The 12,417-nt window shown below is 49.0% G+C and overlaps 1 protein-coding gene across 1 annotated transcript; it reads left to right on the top strand.

Moving 5' to 3' along the window:
* Positions 1–787: 787 nt before the first annotated feature.
* Positions 788–10,910, top strand: DSTN (destrin, actin depolymerizing factor). Its single transcript, XM_031597588.2, has 4 exons — positions 788–996; positions 8,750–9,057; positions 9,282–9,358; positions 10,621–10,910. The coding sequence occupies exons 1-4, from the start codon at positions 994–996 to the stop codon at positions 10,728–10,730; spliced, it is 498 nt and encodes a 165-aa protein (XP_031453448.1). The 5' UTR covers positions 788–993; the 3' UTR covers positions 10,731–10,910.
* Positions 10,911–12,417: the final 1,507 nt, after the last annotated feature.

Genomic DNA, 12,417 nt, shown 5'->3' with positions numbered 1-12,417 from the left:
AGATCGGCGTGGTGCTGGGCACTGCCTATCAGTGCACGGCCATGCTAGCTGGAGTACTGCAGTCAGCATCCTGCAACGAAACACGCCCATCTCCACTATTTTTTAACGTAGAAGGCGCTCCTGTAAGCAGCTCAGCCTGATTACAAGAACCCCGACTGCCCAGAATCATGACAAAAACGGTATCTCCGCAGCGTATCGCCTAGCAGCCCTACAGCACAGCGCGGCCCCACGCCCGCAGCGCCGCTTTGTCTGCGAGACGGACGCGTAGTGCCCGCGCCCCCGGCCCGGCGCGCCGCTCCTCTCGCGGGATTTCCCCAGCCCTCCGCGAGAACGACAGCGGCAGCCAATCAGCAGTGGCCGACTGAGATCGCACCAAAGTAGGTATTAAAAAACGCTCAAAAAAAAAAAAAAAAAAAAAAAGCACCATACTTCCTCCTCCTCGGCTGCACTGCCTATCCCCTCCCCTCGGCCTCGTTCACGCCGCCTTCCTCGCAGCTTCCCCGCCCGCTCTCCACACAACCGCCGCTTCCCTCACGACCACCCCCAGCCCTTTCGCCCCCGCCGCCCCCGTTACAGCTCCCCTCGGCCCCCCCCGCGCACACCTTGGGGCAGGTAATCCCGCCCCCCTCGCATATCGCCCGCCGCCATTGGCCGGCCGGCACGCGGCGGCCATCAATCACTCTGCGGCTCGCCCTCCGATTGGACAGCCCAGCCCCCCCCTCGGGCAGGCGAGCGAAAGGAGCGCCCCCCCCTCTGCGGGCGGTGTGTGGGCGGTGTTTGCGGCTGCTCGCATGCGCGAGGCTGGGAAGGGGAGCGGGCTGGGGCGTTGCCACGCAGGGTCCCACCATAACAACCGCTTCCTCCGCCGGGCACGGCGGCCGTGACGTCGGCAGCGTTTCCGCTCGGCTCGCGCCCTCGCCGCTTCCCTTCCTGCCGCCGGAGCCCGCGCCGCGCCCAACACCCGAGGGAAGCAGCCGCCGCTCCGCCGACACCATGGTAGGAGCCGGGAGCTGCGAGCGGGAACGCGGCTCCCCCACCGCCCTCATCCGTGCGGGGAGCTGTGGGGGGGCGGCGAGGGGCGGCTGGAGCCTCGGCATCCAGCGCCGCCGCGATGCCGTCGCGCAGCCGTTCCCGCAGCCGGCGGGCCTCCGGGCTGGAGGCGGCCGCGCCGCGCTTCATCCCTCTCCCTTTCCTTCCCCCCCAACCCCGCCATGAGGCGGTGGGGCGCGGCCCCCCTCCTTTCGAGGCGACGGGCCCGCCCTCTCCTCCTCGCGCGCCCCACCAGCCCCCCCTCTCTCCCCCGCACAGAGCGGTGGTGCGCTCCGCGCCGCACGCGGGCGCGAGGGGCAGCGCGGCCATTGGGGGGATGGGGGGAAGGAGGGCACGGCGGGCAGGGCGCGCGCGCGAGGCGTGGGGGGGAGCGATGCGCGCTCCTTCCCCGTGCCGCAGGGCGCGGCCACGTGGGGGAGGGGCTGCGAGGGGGGAGGGGAGGCGGCGCCCCCTCACGGCCTCGGCGGGGCGGGCGGCAGGAAGCGCGGGGCCGCATCCGGCCGCGGGGCGGGAGCCATCTTCCCGCAGCGCGGGGGGTCGGGCCTGGCCTAGAAAGCGGCGGCGGGAGGGCGGGCCGCGGCTCCGCCGGAGCGGGGCGGTGGCTCCGTTCGGCACGGGCCCGGTGGGGAACAAAAGGAAGGGAGGTGGGGGTGGTTCTACCGCCCGAGCCGCGGAGACGCGTGCGGGAGCGCGGTGCTCCTTCGGCCGGCAGCGCGGGGCCGGGCGCCTCGCGGCGGCTCTGCGCTGTGTGAGCCGGGCCGCGTTGTGCAGCACCGGCTGACAGTTCCCTTGAATTCTCTCACTTTCGCCCCGGTTTTGCTTACATCGCGCACGGACGCTCCTCTCACAACGAACGAGTGTTTCCACACGCCTCGTTTCTTGCGCTTTGCCTTACAGCAGCCCGCCCCGCGCTTATCGTTGCCTTCTCGGACGCAGGGGATGTCTGATAAATGAGCTCCCGTTCGACACAGGCCCTGCACGCAGGAGGTGCTGCTCATCTCGCTTCCCACGAAGCAGCTGGAGCGCTGCGGCCAGCCCTCAGCACGAGGCACAGCCAGGAGAGGTGCAGAGCGAGCTGCCGAAGGTCTGACGAGACCTGCAGCTCCTGTTTTAAAGTAGGCTTGTCTCAACAAGCCAGCTGCTACCTCTGCAGTACGCAAACCTAGTTTAAAATGACTTGCTCCGTGTGCCAGGCTTCCTCTTGCTTCAGAAGCAGGCAGTTCCCAAGTTGGCCGAAACACGTATTTCTCATAGCTATCACCTTTTTGGAACAAGCTTTAGGTTTTTTGTTCCTTTTTATTTGCTTTTAGATGCTTGCTTGTTGCAGCAAATGAACTTGCTTTTAGGCAGCGTAGGCCTTTTGCCAGAGTACAGCAATGCCAGCAGGAGGGCATCACTGGGTATCAAAAGAGCATTGGAATTCCTGCTTTTACATGTCTTGCTGTAAGGCTTAATTTCTTTGGTACTGGATTAAATGGTTCCACAGTCCTCAGAGGACCGTGCAAATTATTTTCCTTGCTTGTTAGTCAATAGTATTCCCGAATCTGTGTAACTAAGAGGTCTGTGTGCCTCATGGACAAGAAGACAGCCTCCCTACGCTTGGTTGGGTGGGTGCCTGGCGTGTTTCTACTCATGCTGCTGGGGTATTACTGGTCCCTGCAGGGAGCAAGGGTTGACCCAGGTATCTCATATGAGAGAGCTATGGGCAGGCAGTCTTTATCTAGAGCTGCTTGGGGGCTTCATGCTTGCCCAACACTCAGCCATCTCCAGGACAGATAACTTGTTAGCAAGTGTCTGAGTTGTCTGGGGAAGACCTTCAAAAGCTCTTTTTAAGGATGAGTGTTACATAGCCATAGGGTTGTGGGGGGCCCCCATGAACATTCCTGCAGACATTTGGCTCATAAGATCTGATTTTGTGCTGAATGTGTTCTTAAGAAGCTTTGCTTTCCTGCAGGAGTCTTGTTGCATTCCAGCTTAGACCCGCATTACCTTAGAAACATGTGTTTCAACACAGGAATGGGCACTTCTCAAAATTTCTGCCCCCCTAGTGGCTGCTGTGCTTCCTGTTCTTTCAAAAGCATGGCTGGGATTGCCTTTCTCAGTGGGGATTGCCTGTTCTGCCTGCCTGGGTAATTACCAGGAGCGAATTTCATGGTGGCTGGGAGAAGGTGGTGATTTCCTTTGGCTGAAAGGTGACGAAGTAACCTTCAAGAATGCAGAAGATGCTTTTTCTTGTCTTTCTATGTCTAGTTGGAACTTTTCTTTTTGTCAGGAAGAAGGAAGAAAAGCCTTTCCCATGTCCTCCCCTCAAAAGAGAGATCACGTAATGCAAAAAAAAAAAAAAACAACCTTGAGTCAGGCTGGCAAGATCTGCCTACAAGTGGCATGCAAATAGCACTGTTCTTGCTGGTTTATGGTGTGTAAATAATGGCCTCTTACACAACAGCAGTAAAAATAAAAAGGCAGTTATGTTTCCTATCATGCTTCAGATCTGAACCAAAGCTTTGGAGTTTTTCAGATGCGTCAACTGCCTTGTGTAAGTGTGGGTGTCTGTCTAGCTGCTCTTAGTGGGGGAAGCAGGCCAGCTTTGGACTTGGGAGGGCTCTGCTATGGTTATGCTGGCCTGGTCTGCAGGGTGAAGTCGCAGCAGCTGCTTCACATGTTGCCTCCTTCCCTACTCTGGAAAGCAGAAGTGCTAGTATCAAATAGGCTTTCTTGAGTGCCCTGCTAACAGATGAGAAGCAAAGCAGCATTCAAGACCCATATGTCTGTAACCACCCATGTTTTCAGGCATCTTGCTGACCACAGCTGGCAGACTTAGCTGACACCTTTTCAAGCCTGCTGTGGAATTGATGTTCTCCCAGCAGGCTGCATGAGCCTCTCTGCCTGCTCGGTGCTAGCTGAGCTTAGTTCTCCCTTCAGGTCTCAGCCCTGGCACCATCCCATGATGCTGCGTGGCAGTGTAAGGAATGGCTTTGCAGAGTCTCCTGTCCTGGAACAGTCAGGTGATAATGGTTCTAACTGAAAACTTGTGCTGTGACACATTGGTGAGTCAGATGAAAGTGCCACACAGCCGCACAAACAGTTCTGGAGTGGAAGGGGAAGGTGGCTGGGAGGAATGGTATGCCAGGACTGGGGGAAATGAGATGCTTGCTCAAGAAACCCAGAACCAAATATGTGGCAGTGATGTGACTGGTAAACATGGGCACACAGTGTTCTCAGATCTCTGCCTTTGCAATTAAACCTGGCGTGCTTCAGTATGTTCTTGGTATCAATTCTGGAAAAATTGATGGTGCTTTTCCAAGAGGGAAAAGTTTCCACTTGAGTAGCTGTGGATAGTCCATGCTGATGTATACAACGTGTGCACATGGTTCCCAGACAAAAAGAGGCAAGAACTGGTTTCTTGAAATGCCTGAGCTGTTATCTACAGAAACACTACAAAGAAAGTCTGCAGCATAAAATTGGTGTGCACTTAAAAACAGGTTTAATCTGCCAAGCTCCTTGTGAGACAAACTAAGTCATTAAAGCTGTCTGTCTTACTGCTGATGTAGGAGCAAAAAGTTCTAGGTGAAGTATTTTAAATAATCAGAGAAGATCACAACAATCTCTAATAAAATCCAATGCAAATTGCATTGGAGATATATTTCTATGCGGGCTTGCTGCAAATCAATCTGTTGAGGATCTGATAGGCGTTTCGCTTGAAATCTTTCTGTACACAGGGATTTCTTGGAGGAAAATTTTGGATTATTCTTTAGCCTTACCCTTCCATTTTATCACCCTATTCAGATGAAATTCCAGCTGCAGAGTACTTTGTGATGAAGGCAAGCTATTGGAAGCTGTTAGCGGAGCCAGCTGGAGCCAGCCTTTGCAGTCCGAGGCCTGTGAGACAGAAGGCTCTCTCTTCAGCTGTGCTATTTGGGGACAGCATTCTGCTCTCACAGGGCTTCTGCAGTGCTTTGCACTTGAGGCAGGAACGATGGCTTTGTGAAGGGAATAAGAGCTGCTGTGTTACTGCAGTGCATGCTGACAAGGCATTTAATGCAACCATTACCTCATGTGCCTACAGCAGTCTATATGAAAATACAATGGGGTACTGGTGTGAGGGCTGTGGAGTAACGTAGGCGGAGGCGCAGCCCACAAGGCATGCTGCTTTGGCCATAGTTGCATGGAAGTATGGGGGGAGAACTCATTTTTTGCTAAATCCCTTGGGGGAAATTTGCACATTTAGGGAGATGTGCAGGCAAGAATATGCAGCCCTGTCATCGTTTTTTCCATCTGATAACGAGGTGGCTTGCCTCCTTGTTGTTGCCTTGATGAGGTTAGCTGGCCCTCACACCCATGGGAACAATCTGGCTATTTGCCTGCCTCTTATGTCCTGAGAATGGTTTTTAATTATTGTTGCATATATTCAGGGGTTGCTCTGTCCTATGCTATAAAATGCAGCCAGCTGATGGGCCTTGTGTCCCACCAGTACCTGCCATGCATGCTGCTCAGCCACCCATGTATGTTGTCCTGAGTTGGATAATTGCTTTCCTATTGAAAAAGGAACAGAAGAAAGCTATGCAGCATTCTGGCCACTGTGCCTGAAAAAATAATGAATGTGCTGTATTGAATCCTCTGAGCGGTGTAATACTGGGCCAGGGAGAATCCAAGCTAACAAATAAATGCTTTTTCTGTCATTACTGGCAGGTGGAGGCTTCTCAGCAGCTGTTTTTCAGGACAAGTCAGCAGAGACATTGTTAAATTACCACTTGTGAACATGTACTTAGGAGTGTGGCATTTCTCTATGTTCCAGTGGCTTTCACAGTCATCCTCTTGCTGCCCTACCCTGAATGGCCGTGGCCAAGTTACAGCAAAAGCTACCTAGGGTTGAGGTTTTTCCTTTTTAGGTATGTTTAGAGAAGCCATCATAACTGGTACAAGCCTGGAGCTGGAGAGGGAGTCCTTTTGGTGCAGGAGTATGCTGCCTTCTTGGAAGCATGGGATTTCATGGGTTCATTTCAATCCAATGCTGTGACACAGCTATAGTGTTTTCTCAGAGTGAAGGAATCTATGCTGTCCCTAGCAGATCAACATCTGCTGGTATCAACATGTGAATGGATTGAGAGGTTCTATAATAGTTATGAAGAAGAGTTGCACCAGCTAATAACACTTTACTTTGGAAAGTTAAGAAAAAAAAAAATCCAGTTCTTATTGTTGCCCCTTCAGCCTCTGGTCAGTCCCAGTGGTCAGCTGCAGATTAACAGTGAATTTGAGTTTCCAGACTGAATACTCTCAACATTTTTGGAATCTGAAGCAACTTGCCAGCCGTGTTCAATTCCTTTATAAGGAAATAACTTGTCTCCCAGCTTGGAGAAATGTTTTTGGCTGTGCATCTGCTCTTAGCTGCACAGTTTGCATGTACTTGCAGCTCCATTGCTGATGCTTTCTTCTGGCTCTGCTGAGTAGTAATGCCTTCTTCCAGAGTTAACTTCTTGGTAACAGGAGTCAATGCAGAGGGACTAGTGATCTTAGAGCAAAGATCAAGAGTTGATAAAGGTGGAGATGGTTGATATCAACTCCTTTTATGGTATTACTAGTCTGCGCTGGGTCAGACTTTGTGCATCTTCTGTGTAAACTCCTAAACTTTTTGCAGGTTTAAAAGGTGAGACTTAAATCTCGTCAGCTGCTGAGGTACCATTAGCTTGAAAGACAAATCTCATAGGAGAGGAAAAAATGGCTGTCTGGAGTTCGCAGTGGATTAGCCCAGCTAATAGTAGTGAATGATGCAGTAGTTCCAATTGCTGTTTGCATTATTAGGGCAGCCGTGCATTATTTCCGGTCCTCCCAGAGAGGTCTTGCCTGCACCAAGCACAGTGATGCAGAGACAGGAAGAAAGACGTTTATTTCTCATTAGTTCCCAGCCACGCTCTCACAGAGGTACAGTCCATTGTATGAAGGAGGTTATGTAGGAATGCGTCAGTTTGCACCGATGTTTGCACTTCTGCTTGTATTTATCGTGGAATAAGCTTTCTCTGCTTACTTTCCTTATGCTGCTGGAGACATGCAAAAGGGTGGCTGCCTGCCAGGCAGCTGAGGCACAGTGACTTCCTCCTGTTTGGTAGGCCTGCTCCTCTCCCAGAGCAAATGCAAGGGATTTGAGGTAGATTACCCCAAACAGACAATCTGTGCATTGTAAATTCTGAGGGTCCATTTCTGTTTGAGTAAGCTCCTAAGGAGCACTGTTCTCTGTGCTGGAGGAAAGCTTCCATGTCAGATTGATAGCTATATAGCATTGGCATCCAGATCTCTGTGATGGGGATAAAAAGAGGAAAAAAATGACATGTGCATTGGTCGGGGCTTTGAAAAGAATATATATGTTAAGTAGTGGCTGTCCAATCCATAATGACTCTTAAGGACAGGAAAGTTAGCGTTATGCAGTTGACCTTCACCACTGATTTCCCTGGCATTCCAGCTGAACTCTGCTATTTGCTTATACCTTGAGAGAGCGCTGTGATTTGGTGTCTTCCTCTCCCTCCCCCCCACAAAATGAATCCATCGGGCACACTTTTGTGGGCTGAGCTGAAGGGAAACCAAAACGAGGAACAACCTTCAGTCTTTTTCAGTTGGTACGTCTCACATGATGCTGTACCTGCCTGCACAGCAGTGCTGACTGTGCTCAAAATGATGACGTGTAGCAGTTTACACAGAGGGAGGAGGGTGACTTTCCTTCTAGTACGTGACTTACTGTATCTGAGGAGAAGGTTGCTTTTGGAAGCCCCAAAAGCAGCAGGGGGAGAGGCAATATTAGGAAGGAATCTCACTGTTTACATGGCATGTTGCAGTTTGAGCAGAATGGGTGTTGGACAGGCTTTGATTTGCTGTTTACTGCTCTGACCATGATGTTTTTCCTACAGTGTGACTCCCTGGATTTGCAGTGTTCTCTATTGTAGAGCTGTCTTTAACCTCTCAAACTTCATTTTGTTCTGAGTGTAAAACTCAGATATAAATACTGTCTGTTACTGCTAAGTAACCAGAATTTCTCACCAAGCTTCTAGGAGGGGGGGAAGATGGGATGGGGTGAAGAAATCCTTTTAAAGGCAGCTTGTTTTAAAAACTGGACGAGGAACTGCTGGGAAGCTGAGAATCTTTACAGTCGGACTTACAAGCTCTGCCTTTAAAACACTGAATTGAGAACACCTTCAGATTGTTCATGTATTCCAGTGCCCCCACTGTATCTCTCCTGACTTCTAAACCAAACCGATTTGATAAATGTAGGTTTGACAGTGTTGTACCTCTGTTCCTAAAGCTGATAGCAAATAGGCTGGAAGTGGCCAGGAGACTGAACAGAAGTGACCCTAGTTAATTTAGTTGTCTGCCTGTCCCGAAATGCTAATGAAGCCAAGCTGCTGTAATGTCGAAGGATTTGCCACAACTGAATCTCAGAGGACAAGGGGTGGACATAAATGTGAAACTACCCTAACAACACTGTTCCAATCTAAGTAGGATTGTGCCTTGTTCAGAATAGTTTTGGTTTGGCAACTTACTGTAGGCGGCATTGAAGCTCCAGATTCTTTACTTGAGAAGGGCCTGCAGCTCTCCTGTCTAGACTCTGAGGCTGTATTGCTTGTCTTCTAGCCTCAGTTTGAAGGCAGCACAGTAATGTAGTTGAGAGTATACTCAGTGGTAACCCTAAGGGTCTTTGTTCTCATCTTTGCAGGCATCTGGAGTACAAGTTGCCGATGAGGTTTGCCGTATCTTCTATGACATGAAAGTGCGGAAATGCTCTACGCCTGAGGAAGTGAAGAAGAGGAAGAAGGCTGTCATCTTCTGCCTCAGTCCAGACAAAAAGTGCATTATCGTGGAAGAAGGCAAAGAGATTCTAGTGGGAGATGTTGGTGTGACGGTTACTGACCCTTTCAAGCACTTTGTGCAGATGCTTCCCGAGAAGGATTGCCGTTATGCCTTGTATGATGCAAGTTTCGAGACCAAGGAATCCAAAAAAGAAGAGCTGATGTTCTTCTTGTGGTAAGCACTCTTCACAACTTGCCTGTTCCTAGCATGAGGCCCAAGCTGTGCTGAGGTCTATGAGCATTTGTTTTGTCTATGGAAGGCTTAAAATGTGCTGGACAGCATGGTACTTGTATTATGAGCCATTAGAATTTCCTTTGTTTATAATCAGTGGGATGCTGTTTGTCTTGTTGCTGGATAACAAATGCTGCTAATTGCACTATCTTCCTGTATTCCATTAGGGCACCAGAACAAGCACCTCTCAAAAGTAAGATGATCTATGCAAGCTCCAAGGATGCAATCAAAAAGAAGTTCCAAGGTATGTAGTGCAGCTAACACTCCTAGATGCCATCTGAAACACACTGCAAGACTTAACCTTTTGCTAATTGGCTTTTTTTTTTTTTGAGATGCTAGTGAGATGAGAATTTTACTAGGTGAAATGCCCTGTGACAGAGCTAAAAAGCTCTGGCTGAAGCCAAACTTAAAATGTCTGACTCCAGGCTCTAGAGGCACTAGAACTGTGCTCAGAACTGAAGCAGGCTTGGCAGTGTACAAGAGTAACTACCATACAGAGTAACTTGTTTACACCATGCAGCCTATAGACATCACATTCTTGTTAACAGTAACCTGTATTTTGTGTCGCACTGTCTCTGTGGCAGAGGACCTTCAGCCCTGTATCTATTGAACTGCAGAATCAAGTAACCGTAACTGTGCTGTACTAGTAAATGATTGGCTTGATTTCGAGATGCAATTGTGATTACTCATTTCAAAGGCATTGCATCTCTGAGTGGAGAAGCAAAGTGATGTTCATCCTGTCAGGCACCAATGACCAAAGAGTTACCCTTGCTGCAGCGTTCTGAAAGTTTGTTCTAAGTAAATGATTGTGATGGCTCCCAGCCTGGTAGCAGTGCCCCCTTCAGCTCTTAGTGCCACGCTGGTCTGGAGTTCTGCACTGTTCTCCCATGAGTAGTACTGATGGGAGCGGTGCACAGCAGTGCCATTCTTCACAGTACAGCTCACCAATGAATTGGAGCTGGTCAGGGATAATGTACTGTGCTGCACATGTGAGAGCTGAAGAAGAAACACTGCTTTCTCTACTTTTCTCAACATAAGGCAGAGCTGGGTCTGGCTCCCTTATCTCCAGAACAGAAACCACTCTTAATTCTGTGTACCAGCTAAGTCTCTACAGTATGTCCCACTTTGATTGTCAGCTGTCTCCAGTGCTTGCATTGCAGCAGCTCCCTCAGTTGACATATTCAGGGTAACAGTAGAAATGGGAGTGTTTCACTTGCAGGTTGATTTGCCATGAGAAGCTGACAGTCTGAGCACTGACAGTAGTGAAAAGCTTTTCCATGATACATGTGTTGATTTGTGATGTGTAGCCAGATGTCTCCTTTGATATATCAGTATGGGGGGGGGGGGGGAATAAACCCAAATTCCTTAGTTTTCCTCACTGAAGGTGGGACTTCAGCTTGAGTGACCAGACTACCTCTTCTAATATTACTACTAACTGTGCTTCTCTGGTTGATTACTAGCATATTGAAATACTGCATTATTGAGTGTTTTGCATCTTTTTTTTAGGCATAAAGCATGAATGCCAAGCAAATGGGCCAGAGGACCTCAATCGAGCTTGTATTGCTGAGAAGCTAGGAGGCTCCCTAGTCGTAGCTTTTGAAGGAAGTCCCGTGTAGATGTCATACAGTGCCACAACTCTACAAGCATTCCATGTTTTAATATATCAGTTATGTAAAGCAACCATTCTAGGCAAGGGTTTCACTAACTGTAGGGAAGCTGTCTTGTAGAATAAAGTAGATTTTGGAGATGTAGCTCGTATGTACAAATGACCTTAAATAAATCAAATTAAGGATTTATCTTGGTGTATTAATATTTGCATTGGTTGTCTATCCCAGTACTATCCCCAATGAATTAACACTAAAGGTCTCCAAAAATTCTGATTCAGCAGTGTATCATGGGATGAAGGGGGGAATGATGAGAACAATCTGGTTCCTGTTCTTTTCTAAATTAAAATGAGCAAAATCATCAGTCTTTCTGAGGCTACTGGCCAAATTGCCAAATGAAAAAAAACTAAAAACTTTCCCCTTGAATCATTTAATGCAAGACTTAAAACCTGTAGTTAAAGTTAGGCACCTAAACAGAGCTAAATTCTTAGTGCTTGCGGTTGCACAGCGTTACTAATAAGGGTTAATTAGGAGGTTAAAATAGAGATTGAAGTAGGCATGCTTTCCTGGAGAAAGTCCTAATCATTCTTGTAAACTCGCAGTGCAGCAGTCTTTAAAGGTTTGCTTGTTCCTACAGGTTAACATTGGTTATGAAGTATCTTGAGATCTCCTCCAAGGCTGAACGATTCTATTAAAATTGCTTTTCCTTTGGCATAGGTTAATTTAGAACTACCATCTTTCTACTAACATGCTTCCTAGCGGATCAGATGCTTCTGAGGCTTTGACAAGTGCAGATTCTTCCATCGGAGCTCTCCAGTTATGGGTAGTACAATGAGAAAGAACCACTTGGAAAAACAGCAAAAGATTGCAAGTGGTGTTCTCAGCCCTAGTCTTTGGTCACTTGGTCCATTTGTCCATAATTATTATTGATTTAACTTAGTAGAACCAATCAGCCTGACTAATATGGCTTGATCTGGGCTTTTTGTCTGTTAGCTTCTTTAATTCTGTAGAAATGCATGGAAATATCACCTACTAGAAAGTCTGACCTGAAATGCCTTTTGTATGGGGGGGGTAGAGAACATTCCTGTGCCAGCTACAGAGATCTTAAAAGCTTCCATGTTTCACCAGTGGTTGATTAAAGCTGTTTCCTTTGTGTAATGTGTACATGGAAGTTGCATAGACTTTTCCTGTATGTCTGTAGAGAAAAAAAAAAGAAAAAAACCCTTAGCCTCCAGTGCGTTACTGTGGTATGTTCTGTGTGTGCCAAACTTGAATAGCTTAAATAAATGGGGTTTCTTTCCCCTGGGTCAGTGACTGATTCCTCTCCAGTTTGCAGTGGGGGGAAAAGAGGCTGGAAGGAGAAGTGGGGGAGAAAGCATGTCCATTTCTCTGCAGCCTGTTGATGTCCTCCTTGGCCTCACACACCTCAACAGCTGAGTGCATAGCAATCTGTGGCAGTCATGAGATCCACCCTGGTGTCTGCTCCCTTCCTTCTGGACCTGTTGGAGGCCTGTGCCAGATACTTGGTGCTGCTTTTCCAGTAAGAACTGAGAGCTTCCTCTAGCCTGTGCCAGAAGTTAAAGGCTGCCCCTTCTGCCAGGTATGTAGGGACACCTGCTTGGTCTGCTGCTTTTCAGGAGAGTACTACCAGGGAAGTGCTGCTCCCTGGCCTAATGCAGTGTCTGTGCTTTTTGGCTGT

Source organism: Phasianus colchicus, chromosome 2 (assembly GCF_987193195.1).
Source record: "Phasianus colchicus chromosome 2, bPhaCol1.hap1.1, whole genome shotgun sequence".
NCBI lineage: Eukaryota > Metazoa > Chordata > Aves > Galliformes > Phasianidae > Phasianus > Phasianus colchicus.
Note: the sequence above shows the minus strand (reverse complement) of the source record. Positions and strands in the feature narration are given on the sequence as shown.

Coding starts and splice junctions, on each gene's coding strand:
- DSTN (XM_031597588.2), top strand. Junction 9,058..9,281: donor GAGCTGATGTTCTTCTTGTG/GTAAGCACTCTT, acceptor GTATTCCATTAG/GGCACCAGAACAAGCACCTC. Junction 9,359..10,620: donor AATCAAAAAGAAGTTCCAAG/GTATGTAGTGCA, acceptor TCTTTTTTTTAG/GCATAAAGCATGAATGCCAA.